The following is a 27,173-nucleotide window of genomic DNA, read 5'->3' as shown; positions in this document are numbered from 1 at the left end:
CTCTAAAGAAACAAAGATCTTTTTCTTTTTTTTAAGAACAACAGGCCTTTCAAGAAATGTTCCAGGTGTCAAAATATCAAAAAGGTCAAAATCAAAAGTCAAATTAAAATTAAGGTGGCATTAATTTGTGTTCATTTTACCTTAGACTACCAGCTTTATTTCATAAAATAAAATAAAACTTAAAAAATTAAATTAAAAATATGAATTCAATTTTAAATATCCTGAAAAAGCCACCAATCTCTAATTTAAACAGACTCTTGTTAGCCTACTGTCTCAGTACATATTGAAATAAGCTTCTCACAGAGCTTATAGAGTATAAAGTCTCAGGCTGGAGGGAATATTTCGATTCCTTCTACAAAAGCCCTACCTCCAATAAAGTAGGCACGTTTGTTATCTTTTCTTGCTTTCTCCACTGCTGGCCATAGTTTATTTCTTCTTTCTTTATCCGCAAGAGACAAGTCCTCTGACATTTTCATGTTATTTTCCCGTAGAAAGGTAGACTCCTTTGCTGCACGCCATACAGCGTCACGGTGGAAACGGGAAGCAAACTGCAGAATAATTCCTCTGGTTTTGTTCGGCTGTTTGCGACCTAACCGATGTACAGTGTTAATGGCATTTGGTAGTTTGTCCTTGTCCTCTGGTAAGAGATGCTGACAAACCTCGATGACCCTTCCGCGAACATCTTCTCTTTCTCTTTCTGGAATACCATAGAGTCTTAAATTCCACCGTCGCGAGTAACTTTCCAGCTGTGACAGCCTTCTGTCTTGCTCCATGGTAGTCTGCTCCATTTTGCCCAGCGTAGATTCCACCACTCCGTACTTGGCTTTCAGACTGTTAACTTCAGCACTCATGAATTCGATAGCTTCCTTCACACTTGTAATTTGCCTGGTATTTTCATTGATTACCTCCTTCATGCCAGTAATCGCTCGTGTATTTTCTCCGATCATGTTTTCCAGAGAATCAGACCGAGTGTTTATTAACTGCGAAAGAGCTCCGAGTTGAGAGAGAATAGCAACATCCGAACGCTCAGTTTTCCGTTGTTTGGCAGCAGAAGACTTGCACGGAGTGTCGAGAAGTGCAAGGAATTCCTCCTCATATAACAAATTCGTAAATTTTCTGTCACAAGACTGCCGGAAACTTGCGGCAGGATTAGCTAGCAGGATTAGCCTTCACCTGAGACACGCTGGTCTTGTTCTTTCTTTTTTCGGATTTGCCCATTGTGTCACACTCACGTAACGGGGCAGTTATTATCTAAATAATATTCTAAGTTAAGACCGAGTGGGGAAAGTTGTTTCTCAAATGCACTACAAGCAATTTATGCTATTTGAGTTTGCGGAGCACACCGATTCACATGTCGCTAGAGCGCCATCTTGAACCGCCCCCCAAGAATCTTGCTTTATCCCGCTGCAACGACGCTACTGATTGTCATGACTATGCGACGAAGATGGAAGATTCCACCGAGAAATGTAAAAGAAAAGACCCTTTGTCGCCGTTAAAGAACACACCAACAGCTAAAAGGAAGGATACAGGGTCAGAAGGGAAAAGAGGTATGAATGCGGTCTTGGAAGCAATTAAGCAGCTAACTGATAAGGTGGATACACTCGGCACTCAGATACAGCAGAACTCCATCATGTTAACTAACATAGCCAAGGTAGTCGAGTTCAACACGGCAGAAATCAAAGACTGCAAAACTCAGTTACAGTCAGGGGCGGACTGGCCATCGGGAGCACCGGGACATTTCCCGGTGGCCTGACGTTCATTCTGGCCTGCCGGCTGTGAAGTCGATCAGCCTGACCTGCGATAGGCTGGTATGCAACTGCGAATTAATTGACAGACCTCTCAATCTACGAATCAGGCAATCGCGAAGTGAAAATGACACCACCACATGACCCAACATCAGCGACGAACTGCCTAATTGGCTATATCCAGAGGCAGGCTATATTTTAGAAAATCGTGCAAAAAATGGAGCGTAAACGCAAAGGAGGAGCAGAGAGGGAACGTATAAAAAGGAGAAAAGCCCTGGCCACAGATGCAGCAAGTTGCGGCAAAATCCCAGCCATGTTCGCCAGTAAGGTAGCAGGTCGGTCAGAATTACATTTACATTATATTTACGTAATCATTTGGCAGACAGACGCTTTCATCCAAAACGACTTACAATAGATAAAATCTATTCTAAAAAAATATTATATATATGTAATGATAGAAGTTTTAAAAGAACATGTTGCAACATCTTAATGACAAACTAGCACACTGTTTTACAGATGGGGATACAGTATTTTTTAGTGCCAAATTTGACCAGAAATTTTGATTTTCCATTTCAATATGTAGTCTACAATGTTTATTTATTTATTTTGAAAAGGTAACGAAGGAAGCAACAGTAGCACTAGTGCTGCAAGTGCTCCTGCTGTTGAACTATAGGGGGTGGACAGTTCAGCTTTTGAGTCAGAGCAGGAACCTTCAGGTAAAGTTTAAGCTAAGCAAAACTAAACATGCAGGCTATACTAATATGTGCTTTTATGATTTATAAGATCATCAGTAGTAGGACATACAATTGATGGCTGCACAATTAATATAAGTATAGATTATTGAACGTGCTTATTAAATATTGCAGAGCAACTAGATGTGCAGAGTGAGAGAGAGGGATTCAGGGAAAGATGATGAGACAGTGAAAGCCAGAGGTGGCCTGGGGTGGAGTCAAATTCCCGGACTGATTTACTGTCCCAGTCCGCCACTGGTTACAGTCTTCTGTTCACTAAGTATCGGGTTTAAAGAAAGACAACGCAGAGTTAATGGAACGTGTCTTAGAGCTTGAGCGATACAAACGCCGGTGGAATCTTAGGATTCGTGGATGGAAAGAAAAGGAAGGTGAAGACATACATGAGGCAGTTGCTGAACTACTGGTGAAAATTTCCCCATCGTGGTGCTCAAGCATCAATCACATCGTGAACTCAGTTCATCGAATAGGCCGACGTGAAGAAAACAAAACAAGGCATGACATCGTTCAGTTCACTCAGAGAATACACAGTGATGCGCTGTGGAGAAAGACCAAGGACCACGCGATCTGCAAAGATCTTCATATCAGCTTTATCGAAGACCTCTGTAAAGCTGACAGGGAGACCCAAGCTGCACTATGGCCTAAGATAAAAGAAGCAAGGGATGCTGGAAAACGGGCGTACTACAGAGATGGTGCTGGATACATTAACGGACAGAAAATTACTTAAGCGCATACAAGGTATATGTTCAAGCCAAAGGCCTTGATGTTTAAGGTTTGAAAAGACCTTTTCCACTTTAAATTTGTAGATGATAAGAACTGATTGGATGGTTTATCTGTATTAAGTTCATATTGAAGGGATATTGCCTGTTTGGGTTTTCTTTTCTTAATTCTCTTCAGAGTTTAGTCTGTTGGACCGTTTGTAATATTTGCTGGCATTTGCTAATTTGTTTGTTATGAATCCTTTTTTTTCTTGTATTTCACTTAATGCTAGGGGCTTAAGAGAGATCACTAAGAGGAAATCATTATTTTTGTTTGGCAAGGGCGAAAAAGCACACTTTATTTTTTTGCAAGAAACACACTCAGAACAAGAAGATGAAAAATTTTGGGTAAACCAGTGGGGAGACAAAATTATCTTTGATCATGGGTCCACTAGATCAGCAGGTGTGGCTATCTTGTTTTGTAACTCACCTGGTAAATTAGTGACATCTAGATTTAGTAATAATGGTCACTGGCTAATTTGTGTCCTGAATATGGATGATCAGTACTATATTCTGGTCAATGTCTATGGTTTTAATAATGTAATTCAAAACAGTCAGTTGATCTCAGATGTTTCCAATGGCATCGGAAGCCTTAAACTTATGGTTAGTGATGAATGGCTTGATAGATATCCTTCCAGGTGTTATCACAGTTCTTACAACCCTGTGTTAATAGACTTTTGTCGTACTCACAATTTATTAGATCCCTGGCGATTTAAATATCCTAACACTAAACAATATTCCTGGTTTAAACCAAACAATGTAGTGAGGTCCAGAATAGATTTTTGGTTAATTTCAGTCTCTGTTATGAATTTTGTTGATGACTGTTTTATGTCAGCAGCTCCTCTCACAGATCACATTGTTATTAAATTGAGTTTTAAACCTCCTGATGTTAGCCGACGGAATAAAGGGTACTGGAAATTCAATTCTAGTTTATTAAAATGCCAATCTTTTAATGAGGGGATTAGGGCCATGGTCTCTAAGGTGATGTCTGATGAATCCATTATATCCTATATTTCTAAATGGGAGTTCCTTAAATTTAAAATGAGGGAATATTCAATACATTATGGAAAAACGCTCAGTAGATAGATTATCTGAAATTAATATTATTAAAGAAATAAATATCTATTATAATAAAACACCACCTACTGATAATGATAAACAGAAACTACAAAATCTTCTAAACAAACTTGATAAGATTTATCTTTGTAAAGCTGAAGGGGCTTTTATCAGGTCCAGGGCTAAATGGATTGAGGAGGGAGAAAGAAGTACCTCATACTTCTGTCGATTAGTTAGAGAAAAGAAGGCAAGAGAGACTTTCAATCAAAGCCTTGTTGATCCAGGGCCAGCTAATTACAGATCCAGCTCTGATCATAAAGGAAGTACAATAACTTATATTGCTCAACCTTTTCCTTGGATGATGCAACATCCTTTTTCAATCATATTAAAGATCTGATTCCCTATATAGATGATGAATTTGTAGTGCTCTGTGATGCTGATATTACTTCTTATGAGTTGGATAAAACAGTAGGTAGTTTGTCTCTAGACAAATCTCTAGGGAGTGATGGCCTTACTGCCAATTTTTATAAACACTTTTGGTCCTTACTAAAGGAGCCGTTTCTGCTTATGTTAAAAGAAGCAACTGAGACTATGACATTCCCTCCCACTATGAAACAAGGTATATTAACTTTAATTCCCAAACCTGATAAGGACCCCAAAATTTTGGATAACTTTAGGCCAATCACATTATTAAACACTGATTATAAAATTGTAACCCTTATATATGCTAATAGATTAAAAATGTTTTTACATAAAATTATAAGCGATTCCCAATCCGGTTTTATGAAGGGGAGATCTATACACAACAATATTCATTTAGTGTTTGATCTTCTGGATTACGGACATCTAATGGAAGACGATGGTTTTATTCTCTTCATGGACTTCTTGAGGCGCATGTAGATAATGTAAGCAGGTTAGCATTTTTCCACCTCAGAAATATTGCTAAGATTAGAAATATACTTTCGCTAAGTGATGCTGAAAAACTAGTCCATGCATTTATCACGTCCAGATTAGATTACTGTAATGCTTTACTATCTGGATGCTCATCTAGATGCATAAATAAGCTTCAGATAGTTCAGAACGCAGCAGCGAGGGTCCTGACTAGGACTAGGAAGTATGAGCATATCACGCCAGTCTTATCTACATTACACTGGCTCCCAGTAAGATTCCGCATCGATTTTAAAATATTACTCCTAACCTATAAAGCATTAAACGGTCTCGCTCCGCAGTATTTAAGCGATATGTTAGTACCTTACGTTCCGCCGCGCCTACTTCGCTCTAAGGATGCAGGCTGTCTATCAGTACCACGCGTTGCCAAAACCACGGCAGGGGGCAGAGCTTTCTCTTACCAAGCCCCAAAATTATGGAATAGTCTCCCAGTTAATGTACGTGAAGCAGACACGGTCTCAGTGTTTAAGTCGAGGTTGAAGACTTATTTATTTAACCTAGCATTTAGCGACTAGTGTTTTTATCAAAGGAGTAGATCTGGGGGACTCGTGGATGTTGAGTTTTATCTCCACACGGTGACTGTGAGTGTACCTAACCACTTTCCTTCTCCTTCTGCCGAGCTACACTCCTGAGCTGCCGGTGATCCAGACCTCCCCCCCTTCACTCTGGACCTGTCCACCGGCAATGCTTCATACTGCCACGAAAACGCTTCAGCTGTTTTCCATGGACTACACCAACACACATTGTGCTCACACACACGCACACTACAGTGTAAACCCATATGAGGATGGGTTCTCTGTTGAGCCTGGTTCCTCTCAAGGTTTCTTCCTATCACCATCTCAGGGAGTTTTTCCTTGCCACCGTCGCCCTGCTTGCTCATCAGAGACGGCACACACACACACTTCACTTTACTTTTGTTTGTGTAAAGCTGCTTTGAGACAATGACCTTTGTAAAAAGCGCTATACAAATAAAAATGAATTGAATTGAATTGAACTATAAAGCATTTGATTCAATAGAACACCTCTTTATTTTTGATTGTTTAAAATTGTTTGGTTTTGGAGATAAATTTTGAAACATTATAAAATCTCTTTTTTATACCAGTTTCTTTACCAGGAGGTACATCACCTAGATTTCCCATCAATCGCGGCATTAAACAGGGTTGCCCTATTTCCCCATTTCTTTTTATTATAACCACAGAAATGCTTTCTATTTTCATAAAAATTTAAATATAGCCCCATTAGATGCATTTGGCTTGCCAATAATCATTCATTTTGCAGATGATACTACCATCTTTATGAAGCAGCTAACGGAGGTCCCCAAACTATTACAAACAATTCACATCTTCTCTAAAGCCTCTGGTTTAAAATTAAATTTGAGCAAGTGTGAATTAATGCCAATTCATCAATGTCACTTAACCGAGGCTTATAATATCCCTATAAAATCCAAAGTTAAATACTTAGGAATACTTATCTCAAAAGATTCCATCGAAAACGAATATGTGAATGTGTTGAGATAAGATAAATGTCAAATTAAACTTAACTCTTGGTTATTACGTGATATAAGCTTATTAGGTAGAGTATTTTTGACTAAGATGGAAGGCATTTCAAGATTAATATATCCTGCACACACAATAGCCATTTCAAATAGAGCCATAAAAAAAATCAACCAGGTTAACTTTGGTTACATATGGAAAAAGAAAACCCATTACATGAAAAGAGTAGAGATGACAAAAGATTTTAAAGATGGAGGTTTACAAGACATTGACTTTTATTCTATAAATGGAACTCTAAAAATAAAATGGTTGAACTCCTTTGTAAACAATAACAATTTTTGGTTTCATATTCCCAGAGAATTATTTAAGAAATGAGTCAGATTCAGCGAATTATGGTTGAACAGCGAGGAGAGAGTGAGGACGTTAGAGTCCAAACATGGCGTCCGCGTGAGGGTGGTGAGAGAACACGAGTGGCTCGAGATGAAAAAATCTTGCGATCGTGTCAAAGAGTTTCTCCGTACGTTTAATCCTCCGGAGCCTCTGGTCCCTCGCGCCGCTCTTTACGGAGGTCGAACGAGCGCTCTTAAGCTGAGACACACAGCGGGGCCTGGGGAAAAGGTGCTCTACGATGACGTCACCTCTCTATATCCATACGTTAACAGCGCATGCTCTTATCCCTTAGATCACCCTACTATCATATACAAAGATTTCGGAGACCCTAGAAATTACTTTGGTCTCATCAGAGCCACAGTCTACCCGCCTCGTGGGCTCTTTTTCCCTGTTTTACCGTACAAAAGCAAGAGCGGTAAATTGCTCTTTCCTCTGTGTCACACATGTGCAGAATCATGTATGCAGAGAGACCCTTGCTCGCATGACGATGACGCCCGAGCATTGACGGGTGTGTGGGTCACTGTAGAATTTAACAAAGCCTTGGAGATGGGCTACAGAGTGGCTAAAATCACGGAGGTATGGGACTTCGATAAAAGCAGTGACTCTGTGTTCACAGGGTACGTACACATGTTTTTAAAAGGAAAGCAGGAAGCGTCCGGTTACCCGCCCGAAGCTAAGGATCTGGTCAGCAGGGAGAGGTACGTCAGTGAGTATCTGGAGCGTCAGGGGGTCCGATTAGACCATGAAAAGATAGAGGCGAATCCGGCCAAGAGACAGGTGGCTAAACTCTGTCTCAATAGTCTTTGGGGGAAGTTTGCTCAGAGAGACGATCTGCTCCGCACCAAGATAGTATCGGACCCTGAAAAGTTTTTCAGCTATCTGTTTTCCGGTAAATACGTGATCGATTACTTTGATGTTCTGGACGACCAGAGAGCATTGATCAGGTGGAGATTCAGCGACCGTTGCATTCAACCCCCAGGCAGAAGGAGTATTGTGTTCATAGCCGCATTCACCACAGCCCATGCGCGTCTCAAACTGTACAGCTACCTGGAAAGGTTGAGGGACAGAGTTCTTTACAAAGACACGGATAGTTTAATTTATGTGGTGAAGGAGGGGGAGACTCCTTTAGAATTGGGTAATTACGTAGGTGACCTGACCGACGAATTGGACGGGGATAGCATACAGGAGTTTGCAGCAGCGGGGCCCAAGAGTTATGCCTATCAGACAAAGAATAAAAAAAAAGTGGTGATGCGCGTCAAAGGGATCACACAGACCGTAGAATGTAGTGAGAGAGTCAACTTTGACAGCGTCAGAGATCTGGTGGAGGATTACCTAAAGATCTCCGGGGAGGGAGGGGTGCCGGGCGTTATCGAGATCCCTCAGCACGGAATAACTTGTGATAAAAAGGGTTTCTCGTTAAAAAACTCATTTCATTTCAGAAAAAGTTTCGGGTTGTATACGACAAAAGACAACTCTTTCCAGACGGTACTACTCTGCCGTTCGGATATTAATCTATATTTTTTTTGGAGGGGCAAATAAATAAATAAAATGTCACATCTCGAGGTTATAGAAGAAACAGATTTCGAACACAGGTTCGTCTGTCCTTTCTCTTGTATAATAGCGGGCCCTAGTGGCTGTGGGAAAACCTGTTTTGTAAAGAGTGTACTGGAATGTTCTGAACATGTCATGAATGTCGTACCCGAAAACATTGTATGGGTCTACACTTCTTACCAGCCTATGTACGATGAATTGCAGAAAATGAATAAAAAGACAAAATTTGTCAAAGGGCTTCCTGATTCTTTCGAAGATGAAAACCTGTTTCCTCAGGACTTAAACCATTTGATCATTCTGGACGACGTTATCTTTCAAGCATCCGAACATCCTGAAGTGGTTAAAATTTTCACTCAGTACAGACACCACAGAAACATGAGCGTCATGATGCCGACTCAAAACGTGTTTCAGCGAGGTAAACACAACCGTACCATCAGCCTGAACAGTAATTATCTGGTATTGTTTAAAAACCCTCGGGATAAACTACAGGTGAGCGTATTAGCCCATCAGATCTTTCCTTCACAAAAGGGTTATTTCTTGGAATGTTTCGAAGATGCCACCAGAGATCCTCACGGTTATTTAATCATCGACCTCACCCCGGGGTGCCCAGACAGATACAGGCTGAGGAGCGGGCTGCTCCCTCACCAGAGCTCGACCGTGTACGTCCCAAAAATGTCATGACGGCTCGTATAAAAAGGAACGCTCCCTTGCTCGCGGCTCTGTACTACGCCGCTCCCCGGAAACGTAAGGAGATTCTCAAATACTGCTCTCCCGACTTCGTCAGAACCTTGTGTGAGATCTCTTTAAACCTTCTCAAGGGTAACATCCCCTTAACACCTTCGCAGTACAAAAAACTCAAAAAGTGGAGAAAAATTATCAGGCTGTTGGCGGATGAAAAAACCTGTTTAAAGAGCAAGCATAGGGTTCTGAAGAAACTGGAGGGTTTCTTTTACCTTTGCTCTTGACCGTCATACCTCTGATAGGGAATCTTATCGGAGGGCTCTCTAGTAGACAATAAAAAATAAAATGACTTTGAAGAAAGCTCGGAAAATGTTTCTCGTCTCACCCCGTCGGTTAAGTGGTCTGACCCGGTCTACGGTCAGAGAAAAGGCCGAAGACGATAAAGACGATAAAATGAGGGAGGTGTTAAACGAGCCGGGGCTGAGTTCTTATGAAAAAATTAAAAAATACGACGCTTTGTTGCAGAGATATTTGATGTTGCTGAAGCAGGATCGGCGAGACGAGCGTAGAGTCACTCTGACATTACGGGAGCGAGCCGAGGATGGAGAGGGTGGAGAGGTTGACGAGGAGGAGAGGGCTCGGATCCCCGCCCGTGTGGGAGATCCACACCCCTCCTCTTCTCCCGCTCGAACCGCGTGTGCGTCAGACGGGGACGATTTCGACCGTACGGGCGATGAAGTTTTGAAAAGCCTACCCCCTCGGGGACGCAAGAACGCCGCGTACATTGTCGAGAAATTAAAGGAGAGCGGCGGGGGATGGAATTCGAAGGGGGAATTTGTTTATAAGGGTGAGACGGCGAAAGGGTCTCATATGATCGATTTATTCAAACATCTTTCTCTCTCCTATAAGAAAAAAACACCCCCTCCCACCGGTTGGACGCAATTTCTGAATACTTTTTCGGAACTGAACGTCCCTTTATCTTCGGTAAATAACCCGCACGCTCGAGAACAATACCATTCCCTGAAGGAGGGTAGCGTTACCGGTTTAAAATCACATCCTAAAAGCACCTCAGCTTCGTTATCCCCGCGATGGATCGCACCCCCTGCACCTCTCACCTCTAAGAAGTTCAGGAGCAATAAACGAATCGTTCTATCCCCTCGATGGATCGAGTATTCGCAATAATAATAAATGTCTGAGACAATTATTTTGTCAATAAAGAGTTTAATTAATCGAATCATTATGCGTACAGTCTTTCATTTTTCACAACTTGTATTCACATGCGGATAAAGAACAGCAACCCTGCCCCACTGCAGTAATCGCTTTTATTTTTAAGCCACATTTTTTCACAAAGTCATACACCATAAGATCGTTTTTTATCAAGTCCTACTCGTTGTACAAAGACAATACTTGGTCAAAAGATAAGCCTCTGGCTCGGTGGTAAAGATAATAGACGCAGTGATGACCGCATATGGTAGACATAGACTGTTGTAGCTGAGTGCTGTGGTACTTGATGTTTTCGGAGCGTTTTTCCAAAAACTGCAGGATGGTCGAAGGGTAATGCGCAAAGTCCGGGGGAAATCCGTAAGAGTCAAAAAATGTGGCTTCACCCTCCTTTTCCAGGGTTAATGCTAACCAATGCTCGCCGGGCATGTGGGCAGGGTGCGTGTTGACCACGAAGTAGGCGGGAGGTCTAAAGGAAGGATTCAGAGAGGGTAGGTGGTCGGAAGCCCACACGCCACGAAATACGTTCCTCGGAAGATGCCGCAAAAGACTCTCTAGCTGAAGATTATCCATGTTTAGTAATAATCCACCAGCACCTGTCTTTTAGAGTCAATCTCTAGAATAGAATCATAACAAGCGTAGACGATAAGAGTAGTGGTATTCGCTAAAGGCGCTCTGAATCTCATCTCCAGTCTCAAATTACCGCTCGATACGACCGGCAACGCATCGTTGTCGTCGGCTGGGTTGAGATTAAAAACGAGCAGGGCGTATCCTTCGTTAAATTCGCTGTGGTTAATACTCAGAGGTAAATCTTTCAGATGTCTCCCCGTAGCCATGAACATGTTGTAAAACTCCCTGACGGATTGTCTGTTGTTGAATTGGGGCTGGAAAGCCTTGGCGGGGATCTGTCTACCATCCTGACAGAGAGCCAGGTATTCTATGTCGTTATGTACAAAGTTAAACGGGGATAGGTCTCTTCTCCCCGTGAACGCTTCGTGGTGCACCATACCTAAAACCACGTATTTAGGAGTGGTTCCGAGAAATAGATTCTCCTGGTTACATATCCTAGAGTTTGCTGGGATGGAATAGGATTTCACGATGACGCGTGAGAGGGGATAGAGAGCGTTGGCTTTCATCAGGGCCGCCGCGTGCCCTAACCGCACAGCAGGGGCTACGGTCACTTTTTTCACAAAGAGAGACGCTCCCAGCACGTTCAGTCGGAATCCCGAGTCGCGCGCCCCCATAAGACAGAAAGCATCTCCGGCGCGTGTCAGTTTGACCCTCAGGTCGATCGAGTTCAGCAAAAGTCTCTCGCAGAAAAATATGTCCCCGTGGAGTGGGCCGAGCAGGTGCACTTCTCTAGAATTAGCGCTGAATTCGGTTTAATCCTCTGTTAGGACCATTGGCGATCGCTACAGAATCCATTGCTCCCGCATTGTGTTTGTAAAAAAGACCGGCTGTGAATTGACTCCCGAGGGTATCCGGTGAAAAGTTGAGCAGAGTCTCGATCATGGCATGGTAGGGATGTGTGGCACTCGATTGTGAGATTAGACGGTCCCCCAGAATGACGTCGCATTGACTGAATATCGTATTCAGAGGGTAATTGATGAGCCCTACCGCGGCCGCGTCGGCCAGGTCCGTGTCATCGGCGTTGGTGATTTTTACGCGGAGATGCAGCATGGTGTCATTCAGATCGAGATACTTTTCCCCGTCTCCAGGGATGAAAAACTCGATGGGCCCCGTGTCCGTGATGGCAGACACGGGAGAGATTTCGGTGTATATTTTATCTTCGATCGAAAGCTGTGTCATAGGTGCAGAAAATAGATCTAGCTCGCGCAGCGTGCACTCGAGGGATTTCTGATGCAAGAGAGCCATGTTTTTTGTTTGAATTTCCCCTACGTCGGTTAAAATATATCGGAGCTCCGGGAGGGTTTCCTCTTCGAGCGACCGCTTCTGCCGACTGTTTTCTTCTTCTTACCCGTCGAACATTTATTAGAACTCGACGAGAGGTGCTCCCCCGGAGGTCGTCTCCTCACCCTTCGCGACAAAACCACGATGCCCCCTGACCCCTCTTTTTCCGATCGTCGAAGTTCGACATTTTCCCCACGACTCTACCGACCGCATCCGTAGCGATACGGGTGGCGGCCGTTTTAAGATGGGGTTTGGCAATGTCGAACCCTTTTTTCAGCAGAGGAGATACAAAACGAAACAGTTTTGAGAATATAGAGCCGATACCGCGACCGTACATTACAGGGGCTCCGTAAAATCCTCCTAAATCGCCTCTGGCCTGATTTTCGTAGTAACGGATGAATCTGTGAGGGTCTTCCATCGCTAGTACCCGAGCCATTTTATTTTTTAATTAGTTCTCCGACACCCTCAAACGTAGCTTCGTTTGTTTTCGGTCTAAAGTGAAGCGTCACGATGACCTTCCCGTAAGTGAATTCAACCTCTTGGTTCTGATCCGTTTTTATCTCGACCTTTATGTTCTCGATGTGGCGCTTGCTCACGGGTAAATAATACGGCAGATCGAAGCGTAAAGTTACTACATCCCCGTACGCTCCGCGCACGTCGACCACCCTCACCCTCGGAGCATAAGCGTCGCCTATCAACTGAGCGCGAACCGTGTCGCAGTAACAGAACATGTGATAAAATCCCGCTCATAGATCAGCTGGGTAATCGGCCAGCTTCCTGTCGAATTCTATCCATTCTCCCGGTCTCACACCCATAATATAAGCGAGCGGTGGGTAAAACCGCACGAGTCTGACCGCCCGCTTGGAAATTGAATTTCCTCAGATAATTGTTGTAGGACAGGTAAATATCGGAGTTGATTTTTCTAAACGAAGCCTCCATCTCCGTTTTGAACTGTCCCATGTTAGCAAAAACACCCGTTGGGAATTTGTGATGACGCACCTTGCTCTTCGTCTCCGGGGTTTCTGGCTTAAACTTATATTCATAGTATGCTTGTTCTTCGGGTACGGTATACCACGTGTGAGGATAGGAAATCTCCGTCAAGGCGACCTCCCATTCCCCTTCCAGATCGATATGCTGAGCCAGATCCACGCGGTAACTGGAGATTTTGTTATCTTTAAAAACATCGAGGCTGGCGTTGGATGGTAGGGTGATGTAAAAACCCGCGTGTTTCTGGCCGTACATGACTGGGAAATGATGAACCCTCACGGACGTCGTCCGTTTTTTATATATTTTTTAAATCGCTCTCTCTGATCCAGCTGTTGAATTTCTCGGGCCAGTTTTTCCACCGTACAAAGACCTGATTTTCGCCCCTGACCGTACGCCTCTTCAGAATCTCCTCCACGTGGTAGACTTTGCCCCCGTCCGTTTTTACTTTTTGCAACTCGGCCTCATAGAAGGTGCCTTGGACCGGTTCTCCGTCGTAATCTTTCAGTCTGTACACCGGAGGGTCACGAGGGAGGCGTTCGGCCACCGAAAAAAGCTCGTCTGTAAAACTCTGTTCGTATTTTTTATCAAACACCCCTCTTAATTTCGATATCCTGACAAGATCCCCCGTCTCAAAACCCATCTTCAATCTAGCCTTCCGGAGTGGCGGCTTACCGTACAGGTTCTGAAACACTCGATCGATGTTCTCGAAGCTCACCTGAGCCGGCGCCATTTTAATGCTGCTGTGAAAACTGTTATTGTAGCTTTTCACCAAGTCCTGCAGCACGTCGAGGTATCGCAAGGTGTTGTTAGCTGTGAAATATCTCCACATTCGACCTTTTAAAGTACGATTAAATCTTTCCACCACCGAAGCTTTGAGTTCGTTGTATGTGGAAAAATGCACAATGCCATGTTTTTTCATCAAACCTTCAAAAGCCTCGTTAAAAAATTCTTTTCCGGCATCGGTCTGTAACTTTACAGGTGTCTGGCTTTCAGAGAAAATGGATTCTAGAGCCTTTACCACCTCCGCGGATGTTTTTCTTTTGAGAGTTCTAACGTAAGCTTTCTTGGAAAATACGTCTATGACCGTTAATAAATAATTGTACCCGTCGTTATAATCCGATAAAGTCTGCATATCGCACAGGTCGGCTTGAAATTGGTTCAAGGGACGCGGGGCAAAAACTCTATTTCTAGTAAAATGTATTCTGGCCGGTTTGTGTAGAGTATAAGCATCCTGCTCCGATAAAAAATCTTTTACCCTTTCCACAGACGGCGGCTTCCCCTTTTCATCTCGCACGGGCCTTCGCAGTCTTTCTACCCCTCCGAAACTACCGGGGTCGGACGGATCGTAATACGCTTTTTTTCATCGCACGCTTCTCAGACATGGCTGAACCGAAATGAGAGAAAAAGGCGAGGATTGAGATTCAAATTCTTTTTTATACACACAGAGAGAGGCGAGATTCTTTATTCAGACTCTTGTAGTAAAGTGGGTTTATGGTTCAGCTACCCTCTAGATGGCAGTAGTAGCTAGTTGTAAGGGGATTTTCATGTTTGCAGGGAGTGAGGAGCGAGTGGGTGTATGCGTCAGAAAAAAGCAATAATGTTGTTAGCTTGGGCAACTTATTTTCATGTCTTCAGGTATTGTTAATAAAGACATAAGATACAGAACTGATGGCTCTGCATTACTACAACTTTTTATTCAACTTTTTTTTTTTTTTTTTTTTATACTCACAGAGAAAGTCATGATTTTTTATTCAGACTTTTTATTCAACTTTTTTTTTTGTACACACAGAGAAAGGCATGATTCTTTATTCAGACTTTTTATTCAACTTTTTATTATTATTATTATTTTTTTTTATACACACAAACACACAAACGTTATTAATGTTTTATCATAAACAAAGTTTGAACCAAGATGGCCCAGAGTACCGCATAGTAGCTGCAAAAACACACTGAATAATCGAATATATAATAGTATAGAATAAAATATAAGAGGTACCAGCAAAAAAAAACATACTGAATAATTGAATATATAATAGTATAGAATAAAATATAAGAGGTAGCAGCAAAAAAAAAACATACTGAATAATAGAATATATAATAGTATAGAATAAAATCAAACACACGCGTGCAAAAACTATATACATATGCGTGTCGGCAAAAAAAATCAAACTACAAGCGTATATAATAGCTAGCAGCACAGCAAAAAAAACCACACTGAATAATCGAATATATAATAGTATAGAATAAAATATAAGAGGTAGCTGCAAAAAAACACACTGAATAAATGCATATATGACGGCATGGAATAAAATCAAGTTAACAGGAATAGTGGCAGTCCATGACCAGCTTTATGAAATGCTCTATTCTCTCCTCGTCAGGTTTGATTTCATCGTACATTCGGTAGATGCGCTCGTAGATCAGTCCTCCTGATCTATACCCCAGCAAAAGAATCTCTGCTGCAGGCCCAATTATGTCGCCCTCGCACGTCTCGTAAAACCCGTAGCTCTCCATATATTTCTCAAGGGCTTGGATGAACAGTGAGTTCCACAGCTTCCGCATCACACCGTGAAAGCAGGTCTGATATATGTCGTCGGGTGGGTCGAGTAAGCAGGCTGTAGGATGGCTGATCTGACAACCGTTGCATTTGGCTTCGGCGTACATTCTCAGAACCTTGTTGAGTAAATGAAGCACCGCTGATTCCAGACATTTGAAAAACTCGATCCTCTTCAACCAGCATGTGAGCGGTGCGTCAGGGTCGTCGATGAACGTCGGCAACGGGTCATCCGATCCGCAGGGTGAGTTCTCATTCGAAGGAGTGTCCTGAACCTCCATCCCCGCAGGATCCTCGTGCCCCGAGACGACAGGTTCCTCGGAGCGAGGGGGTGAAAGCTGTTGCGAGAGCTCAGGGCTCGGGGAGGGGTCGGCGGCAAAGGAACGGCGTAACTCTCCTCCGGAGATGAAGGATGGTCGGACATTCCGTCTTCTTCTTCTATACCCCTCAACACGATCGGCGGTCTTCCATATTTCTCTTTCTCTCTCTCTCTTTTGCTCTCCTCCTCTCTCGGGCGAGTCTGCTTTTATACCATAAAACGAAGTAGAGCACGACCCCCCGCCCCCAAACCCTCCAACCCCCCAACCCACTGCAATACGATCCGTGTTGAGGGCGAGTGTGCGCACGTGTTCAACAATGGCTCATTTTTTCATCGCTCAGGGCATCGTTCCACTCACGACAGCTGCGAAAGAGCGAAGTAATTTTATAGTCAATCTCCCCCATCTTTTCCCTCCACGTTACAAACGGCACGTTCAACACGGTATGAAAAACATCTGAAAAGAGCTGAAAAGATCCAGGACAAAGTACTCTCTGGGTTTCTTACATACCCCTTCTCTCTCCATGTTCTCCACACAGCGACTGGCCCTGTAGAACCAGCGAGCTGTACCTGAGGCTCTAGTCAACCATACAGCCATAAACTTGACTTTTCGCTCTGAAACCTCCGCGGTGCTGGGAAAAGTCTCCGGGAGAGAGGCCCTCCCGTTCCCTCTCCATTTTCCTTCATCCTTGTCAAAATTCTCAAGGACAACCTTCTTTAACACACCCCAGTCGTTAGAGGATAACGAGGCTAGACACGTCAAGACCCCCGGTCTCTCTCCACACTTCGCCTGATAAAACTGCAATTCCCCGGTTTCGTATCTAAACACATAGCCCCATCGTCCACCCTGTCCGCAGAAATCCAGAGGCCATTCCTCGCACAACGGACCCACTGGCGGTGCTTGAGTGCGGCGAAGATACGCGCTGGTTTTCCACGGGCCGTCTTTGTCAGAATCTTGAAAAATTGAAATAATAGTCTCACTGATAATAGAACACCCGTGATGGGCCATTAATCCTCTTTTTGCATATAACAGGGATACCGTTTATGTTGCAAAAATAAATAAATAAATAAAGTATTAATAAAAGATCCGAAATGGCACGATACAGGGGAAAAGGGGAAAAAAAAGTTTAAGACCGGAACGGCATGACACTAGCCGCCTGAAATCCGACCTTGTGCGCCGGCCGGATAATTTGCACGGGGCCCCAGACCAGGGGGTGAGAGAGAAAGGGGGTTGAAGCGCGTGAACGGACCCCCGCACGGAACACAGATGAGCGTGAACGGACCCACAAAAATTAGGGAGGGGGATCGGGGCGGGACATCCGGAAAAAAAGAAGAATCTCATCGGTCGAAAGGGGGGCGGGACTTCCCGCCACTGTGCGCTCTGATTGGATAAAAAGGGGAGGGACTCCATGACGTGGCGCACTCTGATTGGACGAAAAACTGTCAAAATGCAGTTTGATGAAAGGGGGTTAGTTCTCTCTCTAACATCTGTTTTTTCATTGTATGTATGCGGTTGCTTTATGGCCCGATATTCATGACTGGCTTTACCCAAAGGTTATCTTTGGACTTGTAATGAACAATAACAAAGATGACTTCCTTGTTAATAATGTACTTCTGCTGGGAAAATATTATATACACAAATCTAAGTACTTGAAAGTTAAACCGACGTTTTGTGCATTTTATTATGAGTTTATTTCTTATACAAAAGCCCTCAAAGTGATGAAAAAGAAAAATGCAATAAATCTTTTGTCCTTTATAGAAGAATATGATTTACAGGATAAACCCTAGCCCCCCTTTTATGTTTTTTTTCTAATTAATATATATGTATATATAATTGTATTTCTTCATGCACCTGTTCTGTATATTCTAATGTAAAAATGTACTGATATTGCCACGTTGTTTGTACATGGCTAATTGCTTAATAAATAAATAAATAAATTTAAAAAAAAAGGAAGCAGTTTTTTTTGGCCAGGCAGTGTATGTTTATATGGACTGGAGTGTACTGGAGTGAAGAACAAGTATTTTTCATCTAATATGTAGGCAGTTGTACTGTTTCAGTCTTATTAAAAGAAATAAATTGATTAATGACCTTGTACTTGTACACTGTACTTGTACTTGGTAAACATAGGCAACGAGCTTTTAAACGCTTAAATAGTTACAATCTCATCCTTTTATGGACGTGCACAAAAATACACACTTCCATAAGAGCAAAGTGTAATTTTTAGACAATCTAGCTTTTATGTACTCTAAACAAAAGTTGGCCATTTGTATGTTTCTTCATTTTGTAATCAACCATTACTGAGTTGTCTTTCTATTCTTCTTATTTATTTTAGCCAGGCAGTGAAGTTGATGGCAGTCAGGTGGAGCAGCAACTTTCAGCAGGTAGTCTACATTTAAAAACAGGTTATTATTATATATTTTTATATTGTAATCTAAAGGCTGTTCAACATTAACATAGAAAATAGATTCAAGTCCTTATTAATGTAAGTATACAAAACTATTAGCAATGCTTTGCACACAAGTTTACACTTGGGCGGCCTGTCAGAGTTTATTGACAGCCACCAAGGTATATTTTGTCCCATTAAAAAATAAACTATTTTATATTTTATGCCATTCTGCCAAACCCAGGGGCACTGTTTTCAACTTTTGTCTGTTTAAAGAACACACTTTAAACAGACAAAAGTTGAAAACAGTGCCCCTGGGTTTGTCTGTTTAAAGAACACACTTTGAGTGGAGGTAGGAGGGCTGTAAGGAAAGTGGTGGCTGAGCAGACTCTTTCCTGTCAGCATAGCTGACTGTAGTAACATCGGTCTGACACAAAAACAACATGGGGAAGCAAGAAACCCAATGAATTCACTTGATAATTTCACACTTTTGTTCTTTGACATTAGCCAGTACTGCTATTCACTGATAAGTGTTTGTCATGATGAAACCACGAAGACACCAATATAAAAATATTTTAGAGGATTTTAGACAGCTTGATAAAAATCAAGTGAGGCTTCTGGTATAGGCTCTTTACTCTGTACTTTAAACTTCTAGAAATACCCCTGCATCCATGTATAGTTTCCAAATGTAATTCAGAGAGTAAAGCATTTTTTTCTATAACTGGTGTTTATGGGTAAATTTGGACACTCACTGTTTCTTCCGTTCTTGTGTGTGTGTGTGTGTGTGTGTGTGTGTGTGTGTGTGTGCGCGCAGGTATAAGGTTTGTGGTGAACCGGTTCTTCTTTCGAACCAAGGTACCCTGCATTTGGGGAACACTGTTTAATAATCTGGTAATTTGGGTGCTAAAATATAAAATCAGTTCCTAGAGTGGTGTAGTTATGCTCATTACTTCTAGCTCTGTCTACCACTGGTCCATGAGTCCACAATGTGTTTGCATATAATAATGATTTTACCTTTCATGAATCCTATGCAGTTAGCTTCACACAACTGCAAACCCTTCTTAAATAGAAATGATTCACACTGGATCCACACCGTCTACAATAATATCAACAAATCTTCGACTAAGGTGCGTTAAACAACATGTCAAACATTCAGCTTGTTCAGTGTGTTGAGTGCAGGATGTTTAGTCACTCTTCCTCCGTCGTTAGCAATAGCTTTATTTGTGATAAATGCATGTTAGTTAGCTCTCTGACGGAGAAGATTGCAGCATTAGAGGTGCGCTTTCAGACTCTAGAGAGGGTTAGTGAGAGTGAGAGCAGCGTAGTTTCTGTAGGGGAAAGTCTGGATGCCTTAGGCGGAGTTAGTAATCCCCCAACTCCGGCATTAGAGCCCTCACAGGGGGGAGAATGGGTGACGACTCGGCGGCATAATCGCAAAGCCAAAGCTAACGCTAAGGCTCGCCCACAGGAGCACCACTCCTCTCCACTTCACGTGTCCAACAGGTTTGCTCTCCTCAGTGAAGCACCCGCTGAGAAACCTGAAAGAGCTCTGGTTATAGGTGACTCTATCTTGCGGCACGTGAAATTAGCTAGGCCTTTAGGGGCAGCAGCAGCTTTAGTTAGGTGTATACCGGGAGCCAGGGCGCCGGACATAGCAGGTAATCTTAGGATCTTAGGCAAGCACAGGTTCTCAAAGATAGTTATTCATGTAGGAGCTAATGATTTACGCCTTCGTCAGTCTGAAGTTACTAAGAGTAACTTGGTAGAGGTGTATAAATTAGCGAAGGCGATGTCCGATGCTGTAGTATGCTCTGGCCCCATCCCAATGCGGCGTGGCGATGTAGCTTACAGCAGGTTATGTTCGCTGAACTGCTGGATGTCCAGGTGGTGCTCCGAAAACAATGTAGGCTTTATAGATAATTGGACTAACTTTGAGGGCAAGGCTGGCCTGTTAGGGCGGGACGGTATCCATCCCACTCGGGAAGGTGCTGGTCTCATTTCTTGCAGCATAGCACATAGTCTCAGAACAGGCTTAGTTAATCTCTTACGTCTAAAGCGCTTATTGTTAATGAAACCATTACTGATTGGGAGTTTGATGTACTGTGTTTAACAGAAACGTGGATTAAACCAAATGAGTTTGTAGCATTAAATGAAGCTAGTCCTCCCGGGTACAGTTACATACATCAGCCCCGTCTAACTGGCAGAGGAGGAGGCGTTGCAGTCATTTATAATGACAATCTAGCCGTCACACAAAAGACTTTAATATTCATTTTGATAATCCAGATGACCCTCTGAGAACAGCAGTTGTGTCCATTCTAGATTCTGTAGGGGTTAATCATAATGTAATAGGACCCACCCATAGTGGTGGTCACACTCTTGATTTAATACTAACATTCAGATTAAATATAGAAAATATAGTCTCATGTCCACAGTCTGAAGCTATCTTAGATCATTACCTCATCTCATTTAAAATGTGTATTAATCATAGTATATGCACCTTGCCACGTCACCATGTCAAACGTACGTTCACGTCAACAACTGCACAGAGTTTTATCAGTAATCTCCCAGATTTATCAACCATGATTGGATCACCGTCTGATCCCAAAGAACTTGACCAGGCAACTGAATGTTTAGAATCAACGTTCTGCAACTCGCTAGATAAGGTAGCTCCACTTAAAAGAAAAATAATTAGGGAGAAAAAGCTAGCACCCTGGTATAGCGATCACACATGAACTTTAAAACAGACCACTCGAAAACTAGAACGTAAATGGCGTCAAACTAACTTGGTAGTATTTCAAATAGCATGGAAGGAGAGCCTTTTGAGCTATAAGAAAGCTCTTAGTGCTGCTAGATCAATGCATCTCTCCACCCTAATTGAAGATAATCAACAGCTGAAGATAGCGTTTACATCCATACTTGACTCATTGGGAGTCAATCAGTGTGTTGTAGGATCCACACATAAAGCAGGTCATACGTTAGACTTAATATTATCTTTTGGAGTTAATATAACCGATATAGTGATAATCCCGCAGTCTGAGGCAATATCAGATCACAGTCTGATTTCGTTTTGTGTGCGTCACAGTAGCATTGTACACACAGAACCGCGCTACCGATTTAGCCGTACAATAACACCTGCGACCGCGCAGAGCTTTATTAATCACCTACCAGAATTATCCGCTAGTATAGGGTCACCATCAGACCCTTTAGAACTCGAACAGGCGACAGAATTTTTAGAGTCGACATTCCGCTGTACCTTAGATAATGTAGCCCCACTTAGAAGAAAAACAATTAAAGATAAGAAACTCGCTCCGTGGTATAGTGACCACACCTGCTCTCTAAAACAGAACGCCCGAAAGCTAGAGCGTAAATGGCACCAGACCAAACTCCTAGCATTTAAAATAGCATGGAAAGACAGTATTTTAGCCTATAAAAAAGCTCTAAGGCAAGCTAGGTCCACTTACTTATCAACGCTTATAGAAAATAATAAAAGTAATCCTAAAATCTTATTTAACACCATAGCAGAATTAACTAGGAATAAGACATCAACAGAAATTTCCACAATAACAGCATACAAAAGTAACGATTTCATGAAATTCTTTGATAGCAAAATTAAAAACATTAGGCAGAAGATACAGGCCCAAAGTCCAAATTATACAATAGACTGGGAGGATAGACTAACCATAGATCAGAGCTTAGAAAGTTTTACTCCTCTTGAAGAGAATGATTTAATCTCGCTCATCTCTTCTGCTAAATCATCAACCTGTCTATTAGATCCGGTACCAACACGTCTTCTTAAGCAAATAGTTGGAACCGTAACTGAACCCCTGCTTAAAATAGTTAACTCCTCACTGAGCAATGGGTACGTTCCAAAATCACTTAAATTAGCTGTTATTAAACCACTAGTGAAGAAACCAGACCTTGACCCTAACGACTTAACTAACTATAGGCCGATTTCAAACCTTCCCTTTCTATCTAAAATACTAGAGAAAGTAGTAGCGCAGCAGCTAATTTCATATCTACAAAGTAATAATATCTATGAACTTTATCAGTCAGGTTTCAGGCCCCACCACAGCACAGAGACAGCATTATTTAAAGTAGTCAATGACTTGCTATTAGCCTCTGATCGGGGTTGCATTAGTCTATTAATTTTACTCGACCTTAGCGCAGCGTTCGACACTATCGACCATAATATCCTTCTTCACAGACTGGAAAAGGTCGTAGGAATTAAGGGCTCAGCCCTCGACTGGTTTAGATCTTATTTAACTGATCGTTATCAGTTTGTAGATGTAAACGGTGACCACTCAGCACGTTATCGAGTAGAATATGGCGTTCCGCAGGGTTCAGTCTTAGGCCCACTGCTTTTCACGTTATACATGCTCCCTTTAGGTAACATAATCCGTAAACACAATATTAGCTTCCATTGTTATGCTGATGACACACAGTTATACGTCTCAGGTAGGCCAGATGAGAATAGCCAGTTAAAGAAAGTTGAGGCATGTGCGATAGACATAAGAGACTGGATGCTAAGCAACTTTCTCCTGCTAAACCCAGAAAAAACAGAGGTTCTGGTACTGGGACCACAAGCCGCTAGAAGTAAGTTTAGAGATCACATTGTTACTTTAGATGGTCTCTCTGTTTCAAGTAGTCTAACAGTAAAAGATCTCGGTGTGATTATAGACTCTAATCTCTCATTTGAGGCGCATGTAGATAATGTAAGCAGGTTAGCATTTTTCCACCTCAGAAATATCGCTAAGATTAGAAATATACTTTCGCTAAGTGATGCTGAAAAACTAGTCCATGCATTTATCACGTCCAGATTAGATTACTGTAATGCTTTACTATCTGGATGTTCGTCTAGATGCATAAATAAGCTTCAGATAGTTCAGAACGCAGCAGCGAGGGTCCTTACTAGGACTAGGAAGTATGAGCATATCACGCCAGTCTTATCTACATTACACTGGCTCCCAGTAAGATTCCGCATCGATTTTAAAATATTACTCCTAACCTATAAAGCATTAAACGGTCTCGCTCCGCAGTATTTAAGCGATATGTTAGTACCTTACGTTCCGCCGCGCCTACTTCGCTCTAAGGATGCAGGCTGTCTATCAGTACCACGCATTGCCAAAACCACGGCAGGGGGCAGAGCTTTCTCTTACCAAGCCCCAAAATTATGGAATAGCCTCCCAGTTAATGTACGTGAAGCAGACACGGTCTCAGTGTTTAAGTCGAGGTTGAAGACTTATTTATTTAACCTAGCATTTAGCGACTAGTGTTTTTATCAAAGGAGTAGATCTGGGGGACTCGTGGATGTTGAGTTTTATCTCCACACGGTGACTGTGAGTGTACCTAACCACTTTCCTTCTCTTTCTGCCGAGCTACACTCCTGAGCTGCCGGTGATCCAGACCCCCCTACGCTCTGGACCAGATGAGCATCACTCCTGAGCTGCTGGTAATCCAGACCTCCCCCCCCTTCACTCTGGACCTGTCCACCGGCAATGCTTCATACTGCCACGAAAACGCTTCAGCTGTTTTCCATGGACTACACCAACACACATTGTACTCACACACTCGCACACTACAGTGTAAACCCATATGAGGATGGGTTCTCTGTTGAGCCTGGTTCCTCTCAAGGTTTCTTCCTATCACCATCTCAGGGAGTTTTTCCTTGCCACCGTCGCCCTGCTTGCTCATCAGAGACGTCACACACACACACACACTTCACTTTACTTTTGTTTGTGTAAAGCTGCTTTGAGACAATGACCTTTGTAAAAAAGCGCTATACAAATAAAAATGAATTGAATTGAATTGAACAGAAATAATCCTAGATTCTTATTTAATACTGTAGCAAAATTAACTAGGAATAAGACCACAATAGAAACATGCACACAATCATTATATAGCAGCAATGACTTCATGATTTTTTTCAATGGTAAAATTGAAAATATCAGGCTAGAAATTCAGACTATTAATTTAAAACCGGACAGTTCTATAACTAACCCTGTAGATGATAATATGATAATATTAGATAAACAACTACAACGCTTTACTCCCCTTGAAGAGACTGAACTAATTTCACTAATTTCATCATCAAAATCATCAACCTGTATGCTAGATCCTTTACCTACTTGTTTCCTCAAACAGATAATTCCTGAAACAATCAAACCTCTTTTAAAGATAATCAATTCTTCCCTTAGCATTGGCTATGTACCTAAATCTTTTAAATTAGCAGTTATCAAGCCCCTGATTAAAAAACCTGACCTTGACCCCTGTCAGCTGTCTAACTATAGACCAATATCAAACGTCCCCTTTATTTCCAAGGTCCTAGAAAAGATTGTAGCACAGCAGCTATGCTCATACTTACATAAGAATAACATTATTGAAATGTATCAGTCAGGATTTAGGCCTCATCATAGCACAGAGACAGCACTGGTAAAAGTTGTAAATGACTTGCTACTGGCCTCTGATCAGGGTTGTGTCTCCTTGCTGGTGCTGCTTGACCTTAGTGCAGCTTTTGATACCATTGATCATGCTATTCTCCTCGATAGACTAGAAAATGTAGTAGGCATTAAGGGAACAGCCCTTTCCTGGCTCAGGTCTTATTTGACTGATCGTTATCAGTTTGTAAACGTAAATGGTGACTTCTCTTCTCATACTAAGGTAAAGTTTGGTGTCCCGCAAGGCTCTGTTTTAGGCCCACTGCTCTTTTCTCTATAATATGCTACCTCTGGGTAAAATTATCCATAAGCATGGTATTAGCTTCCACTGTTACGCTGATGACACACAGTTGTATGTTTCATCAAAGCCAGATGACAGACACCAGCTTAATAAAATTGAGTAATGTGTAAAAGACATTAGAAATTGGATGCTTATTAACTTTCTCTTACTTAATTCTGACAAGACAGAAGTACTTGTACTAGGACCACATGAAGCTAGAAGTAAGCTTTCTGATTACATAATGACTCTGGATGACCTTTCTGTGGTGTGATTGGTGTGATTATCGACTCTAGTCTTTCTTTTGTCTTTCTTTCTTTCATGTAGATAATATAACTAGGATTGCTTTCTTTCATCTCAGAAATATTGCTAAAATAAGAAATATATTGTCACTACACGATGCAGAGAAATTAGTTCATGCTTTTGTTACCTCTAGGTTGGATTATTGTAATGCCTTACTGTCTGGATGTTCCAGTAGATGCATAAACAAGCTCCAGTTAGTCCAGAATGCAGCAGCAAGAGTCCTTACTAGAACCAGAAGATATGACCACATCACCCCTATCTTATCCACACTGCATTGGCTCCCAATCAAATATTGTATTGATTATCAAATACTACTATTGACCTATAAAGCACTAAAAGGTCTCGCGCCACAGTACCTGAGCAAACTTTTGGTCTTTTATGATCCGTCATGCCTACTCAGATCAAAAGGTGCAGGCTATTTGTTGGTACCTCGAATAATGCGGGCTACAGCTGGGGGTAGAGCTTTCTCTTACAAAGCCCCACAGTTATGGAACAGCATTCTACTTAGTGTTCGGGGCTCAGACACAGTCTCAGTGTTTAAGTCTAGGCTGAAAACATATTTGTTTAGTCAAGCCTTTTGTGAATAGTTTTCTTAGGTACAGGGGCAGGTCTGGAGGGTTTCACAGGCATAGAGTGTTGTGGTGAACTGGGATGTTTGGATGCTGTCGCCCCCCCACCCTCACACATTCAGTCAGGTTTGTCGACGGTGGAGTGGCTGGCTGCCTTATGTCCCAGGGTGCCCTCATGTCCGTGTTAGCTTCTGGCTCTCCCTTTTAGTTATGCTGTCATAGCTAGTCTTGCCGGAGTCCCTGCTTGCACTCTGCATGCAAAGTACATCGTGCTTAACCATTAGAGGAGAAAAGTTCACCTAACAATCTCTTCCTTTCTCTCCATCTCTCTCTCTCCCTCACTCTCTGTCGAGCTACACATGCTACTTCTGAGATGCCAGTGATGCCAGTGATCCTGACCCCTTCTGCTCCTCTTCGCTGCCTGACCCATCCTGATGCCCTACTTCTGGAGTTCTCATCGGTTGAGTTCGCTCGCTGCTGCTGGGGGCGGCCCCATATGGACTGCCTGAAGAACTGTTTGGATTGCTGGGGATGGCGCCACCTGGGGGCTGTGGAGATGGCATGGGGATCACATATGGGGAGCTGTACTGTAATGGCTTGGGACTGCGATTGCTGTAGTGGCTTTGGGGCTGCAGTTGCCACGAGCAGCTTCGTACTCAGGACTCCATCAGTGGACAGTGGATAGATTTTAACCAGCCGGACTTCTTGCAAAAATCCGTTGCACCCAGATGAGGATGGGTTCCCTTTTGAGCCTGGTTCCTCTCAAGGTTTCTTCCTCATATCATCTCGGGGAGTTTTTCCTTGCCACCGTCGCCACTGGATTGCTCATTAGGGATAAATTCACAGTGA

At 42.5% G+C, this 27,173-nt stretch overlaps 1 protein-coding gene across 4 annotated transcripts; it reads left to right on the top strand.

Moving 5' to 3' along the window:
* The first annotated feature begins 1,460 nt into the window (after positions 1–1,460).
* Positions 1,461–21,252, top strand: LOC128317149 (uncharacterized). 4 transcript variants are annotated; one of them, XM_053227702.1, is made up of 4 exons: positions 1,717–2,080; positions 2,360–2,461; positions 18,691–18,739; positions 19,556–21,252. In XM_053227702.1, the coding sequence occupies exon 4, from the start codon at positions 19,883–19,885 to the stop codon at positions 20,849–20,851; it is 969 nt and encodes a 322-aa protein (XP_053083677.1). In that variant the 5' UTR covers positions 1,717–2,080; positions 2,360–2,461; positions 18,691–18,739; positions 19,556–19,882; the 3' UTR covers positions 20,852–21,252. The 4 variants fall into 4 exon arrangements, with proteins under 4 accessions (XP_053083679.1, XP_053083677.1, XP_053083678.1 ...); XM_053227704.1 differs by lacking the exons at positions 1,717–2,080; positions 2,360–2,461 and adding an exon at positions 1,461–1,547; XM_053227703.1 differs by lacking the exon at positions 2,360–2,461.
* Positions 21,253–27,173: the final 5,921 nt, after the last annotated feature.

This window comes from Pangasianodon hypophthalmus, chromosome 21 (genome assembly GCF_027358585.1).
Source record: "Pangasianodon hypophthalmus isolate fPanHyp1 chromosome 21, fPanHyp1.pri, whole genome shotgun sequence".
Lineage (NCBI taxonomy): Eukaryota > Metazoa > Chordata > Actinopteri > Siluriformes > Pangasiidae > Pangasianodon > Pangasianodon hypophthalmus.
The sequence above is the reverse complement of the archived record's forward strand: the minus strand, read 5'-3'. Positions and strand labels throughout refer to the sequence as shown.